The sequence below is a fragment of the Belonocnema kinseyi genome, chromosome 6 (genome assembly GCF_010883055.1).
Source record: "Belonocnema kinseyi isolate 2016_QV_RU_SX_M_011 chromosome 6, B_treatae_v1, whole genome shotgun sequence".
Lineage (NCBI taxonomy): Eukaryota > Metazoa > Arthropoda > Insecta > Hymenoptera > Cynipidae > Belonocnema > Belonocnema kinseyi.
This window is the reverse complement of record NC_046662.1, coordinates 96,548,343-96,553,089: the sequence shown is the minus strand read 5'-3', so window position 1 is coordinate 96,553,089 and position 4,747 is coordinate 96,548,343. Positions and strand designations below refer to the sequence as shown.

The 4,747-nt window shown below is 31.7% G+C and overlaps 1 protein-coding gene across 1 annotated transcript in view; it reads left to right on the top strand.

Moving 5' to 3' along the window:
- LOC117175510 (katanin p80 WD40 repeat-containing subunit B1) overlaps nt 1-4,747 on the top strand; it is a 41,434-nt gene that overhangs the window by 21,811 nt on the left and 14,876 nt on the right. The window contains exon 12 of the mRNA XM_033365217.1: nt 624-760. Within this exon, the coding sequence (XP_033221108.1) occupies nt 624-760 (137 nt within the window). The remainder of the gene's footprint in view (nt 1-623; nt 761-4,747) is intronic.

Here is a 4,747-nt window from a genome sequence, read left to right as displayed (position 1 = left end):
GAATAGTTATAAAATATAAAGGTTCGAAACAATATTATTTAACATGCTTTCAATTTGAATACATTTTTCAAATTTGTACACTATATTCAACTATTGTTAATATTGACTAAGTAAATTGTTTAAACTTGTATTTTTACATACCCTGGACATATTATTAATGAAGTATTTTCGAAAATAATAATTTGACATGAGCACAAGTTCCCTTATTTTCTATTTTCACTGCCTGTCAGAAGATTTAAATTTAATCAACAAGGGTTGTGCACACCGCGCCACATAACGCCACAAATTGAAATTAACTCTACCATTTAAAGCAACTAACATCCCATCTATCTTCTCTTTTTCTACAGGCCAAAAATATTAAGCGTTATTCAACTGTTTTAGTGCAAATGGGCTTTAGTTCAATTGTGACTTAGTTCAAACGAATACATACCAAATCGATCGGACAATCGATCTTTAACGCGCGCTGTCGCAGGATCGGTTTATTCGATTCGATCGACTTGAACATTATTACAGACATCAAAAGAGGAAAGTTAAACTACTACTCAAGGAAATTAAAGATAAAATCAGAACAGAGGAAAATGGAAATAAACTTTGAGGGATGTAACAAACGCTTTTATAAATAGGCGTTGATCAATATGAAGGGAGGTAAAATTGCAGTGTTAGGCAGCATGATAAATAGAAAGGGTGGAATGCTAGATGGCCTCTATGATACAGACGGGATACTGCATAGACGCGTTGAGAGACTTTTTAGGGATAATTGGTAGATGAAGCTATAGGTTTCCACAACTGTTGTGTAGAACACGATGCGTTAGAGAACTCAGTTGAGAAAGTCTGTGTCACTGCGGTTAGGAGTATAATTAAGAACTTCAAAAATGATAAAGCTGCTGCTGTATATAGTATTAACGCTAAAATATTTAAATACGGTGGCGACTATATACCTCACAGGCTGCGCAAATTGATAAATTTATGTATCGAGATGGAAGAAGTCCCGCAAAGAACTGGAAAAAAGCGATTATGGTGCTAATCTTCAAAAGAAGGGGCGAGAAAGGGAACTGCAACAATTACAGAGTGATCAGATTATTAAACAAAATGAAAATACATTATTTTTGCAAAAACAAGACAAAATATGGACAAAGTTATTCAAGTAAAGTTATTCCTTGCAAAACGTTCAGTTTTTGGATGCCATGAATAATCAAGGAAGGCGCAATTCAATAGGACGAATCAAGTTTTAAACCAAATTTATCCTTTTAACTCTAAATATTCGAAGATAGTGATCAATATTTTACATTGATAAATTACCTGACGTATGGAAGCTTTTAATAGGAGAAAAATATTTTTTTTTTAATTCTTTAAGGCACAAACAGTTATTTATGATAGACAAGGTATCACTGTCAAAGAATGATGCAAAATAACAATTGTGATACAAATCGGTACCTTCATGCAGAATCTCCAATCCGGAGTCAGCAGCCTAAACTCTCCAATCTGGGAGCTGCAGTTTATACTCTCCAATTCCGTAATTACAGTCTAAACCCTCGAATCTCCATTTTAAGCAAAAATGTGTTTTTATAGCCATACGATGCAGCATGGAATTATTTCGCAGTTTAAAAAATATTGGGAGCGTAAGTGAAATAAAACAGGAGAAAAAGGAGAATTTTCGAAAAATATTTTGAAATCTGTTTCGTGGATTAAGCTCAAATCTCAAATTTTATTTTCACCCCGCTAGTATAACAGAGCCACAGGTGAATGTCGGAGAAAAATTTTGAGGTTGAATTAGTTTCTGCAATAAATATTTGCAGAAGATTATACGGAAAGGATTTATATTTTGTCTTCTATTTTTTGGTATCTAAATTTAATTATATATGTATTAATCTTATGTATTTGAACCATTTTTACATCTGTTTCTAGATTTTTTTTCATTTGAAATATTACTGTTCCATTTTTATAATTTCTTAAAATTTATTTTAAATTCGTTTCATGACAGTAAGTCGAATATATTTATTTGTTTCACGTACGAATAGATTAATCGGAAGAATGCAGTAATTTTTGTTATTATTCACTTTACAGTTTTGTATATGCAAGGTTGTATTCTAAATTAAAAAATCGCTTATAATATTTGAATTTAAGTAAGACTTAAACCATTATCATTTTCAAAGTATACGAAATAAAAATAACAACTATTTAGACAAAGATAATATTTGATTGGAGAGTTTAGACTGCTATCCCCAGAACGGAGAGTCTAGCATAGAGGTATCGAAATTAGATAATTTAAAAATGTAAATTTGTAGAAAAATATATTCATCCTGTTGGTTTAAATTCTCTTGATTATTTATGACAGTACATCATTCAATTTATCCATATTTTCGCGAATATTTCAATAATAACGCAAGAGAGAAAAAAGTGCTCAAGGAGTTTTTGAAAGGAACATCTTTGCTTCGTCCGCGTTTATCATATCTCGTCTAGCTTTGAAAAAATGGAGAATTTTCATTTTTCAAAAGAAAAAAAAACTATGCTCCCCTACAAGATGCAAGCACAAGATAAAACCTTATAGAATATATATCACCATATTAGTATAAACTTTAAAAAAAATTAAGAGGAGAAAAACGCTGCGTTTTTGCGAAAATTAAGTTTAAAAATGTTCAGAAAAACTCTCCGTATTTTCTTTTCTTGATAAATGGCGACACCAGTCTTAAAAATTCAAACACTTTTTAGGAAACGCTCATAAACTACGTTGAGCGTTTTTTGGGTTAAACAGAGATGAGAATGACATTCCCGTGTAGTTAAACAGGATATAACGATATAAATTGATAAATGAATTCGGGCATGTAAATAATAATGAATTGTTTAAGCAGTAGGTAAATGTTTGAAGCAAATATCAATCTCCCTATCAATGATTAATTTTCCGATTAAACGTAAAAAAATACCTTTCAGTGAGTTAGTAGGAAAATAAAATTATGTATACAAATGAAAGTTTATTGGAAATTGGATGAAAATGCTTAAAAACATTCCACTTGTCAAATAAAAATAATTTGTGACGAAAAAGGGGCCTACTATATGCTTCAATTTGTATATTCAACTACTTTTGAATGAGAAAAAAATTGGCATAACTCGAATTGTAACTCTTTTGTCAGTAAAGAACTGTTTCCCTACTACAGTTTCGATAGGACTTTTTACGCCTTTTTCACTCATCATAAGAGTTTTTTTAAACAAATTGCAGCAAGCTATTTTTAATTTACGTGCGTAAACTGGAAATCAAAAGTATTTTACACTCCATAATAATATTTACGAAATTCAATTCCATACAAATATCTCGGAAAGCTTCAGTCAAGAGGAGAAAGAATCCTGTACGCAGAAGCAAAAGAAGAAACTGTGAAACCACAAACTTCCGAGTCGAGTTACCAAACCCCATACTGAACACCATGAATTTTTATAATTTTACGACGGAACGCAATACACAAAGACTGTAAACTATAAATAGGAAGCCTTCTAGAGTTAAACTATGTTCATATTTTTTTATATCTTTCATTCACATATATCGCCATTTTAACTTATTAAAATGCCTTTTCTATATAAAAAAACGATTTTTTTTTAATTTGTGAGCATTGTTTTTGTGGAAGTTGAGAGAAAATAGCCTGCTCTTGGTGCTAGAAATAACATTAAAAGAATTATTTACTTTGTTGTTTAAGGCCTCGAATTTGTTACATCTGGTAACTGTTAAACATGCAAATAAAAAAGGTAACTACAATTGAAATTTAAAAGAAGCATAATACAGAAAATTGTGATAGTAGAGCAAGTACAGTATTTTATATTATAGAATTAGCTAATTCATTCTAAATAATAACTATTCACCACTGATATCATAAAAAAGCCCTTCAAATTTTTACTAAAAAACAAATTAAGTCAAATTATTGTGGTTTTTTACTCACATTTCGTATTTACTTTGCAACAGATCCTTAATTGGAGTAAGAAAGGAATTGCATAAGTCCAAGTTCCAAATAGATCTGAAAAATAAAAAAACCTTATTATTTATACTTCTTGAAAAATATCTAAATGAAAATCTTAGAAAGTAGGCAAACTTACGGTTTTAATGTAAGGATTCCCAGCAGATCCACAATGACTGACAAGTCATTCATTGCAACCGCGGAATCAACTGCTGACTGAAATTGAAAGAAAAATTTGATTGCTTCATTAGATTCATATCGCGTAAAAAGAAATTACGTTGAAAATTAAGTTCGCAGAAAATAAGGATTTTATTATAAACGCGTTTTTTCAAATTCGACAAAGATCAAGGACACGTATCCCTCAAATTGCTGTGGGTTAAAATGAAAGTAGGAATCAGAAGATTCTTTATCATAACGTGCTACGCCCCAGTTGATAGTGATCCGCGTAAAATAAAATTATATATATAATTAAAAATTTGTCATAAGGACAACCGCAAGATTTCGCCGGGAGCGGGTGCTAATCTGAAAAATTGCACCCGCTTCCAGCGAAATCTCGGTAAAATTTCAGACATAACCACGTCTCACAACCGTGAGATAGGTGGTTACAGTCTGTAAAGGAATCAATACGACGATCCAACAAAAGCCTCGTGGACCCTAAGAACACGGAGCGACCCAAGGACAACCGCCTTCTGCATTTTTTCCGCAATTGTTCTAGCATATTGTTGACACGCAGGGATGCTTTTTAGGATATTAGCAAGTGAAAGCTTGGCACCTCCAAGAGCGCCGATGATAAGGACGATCAGTTTAAC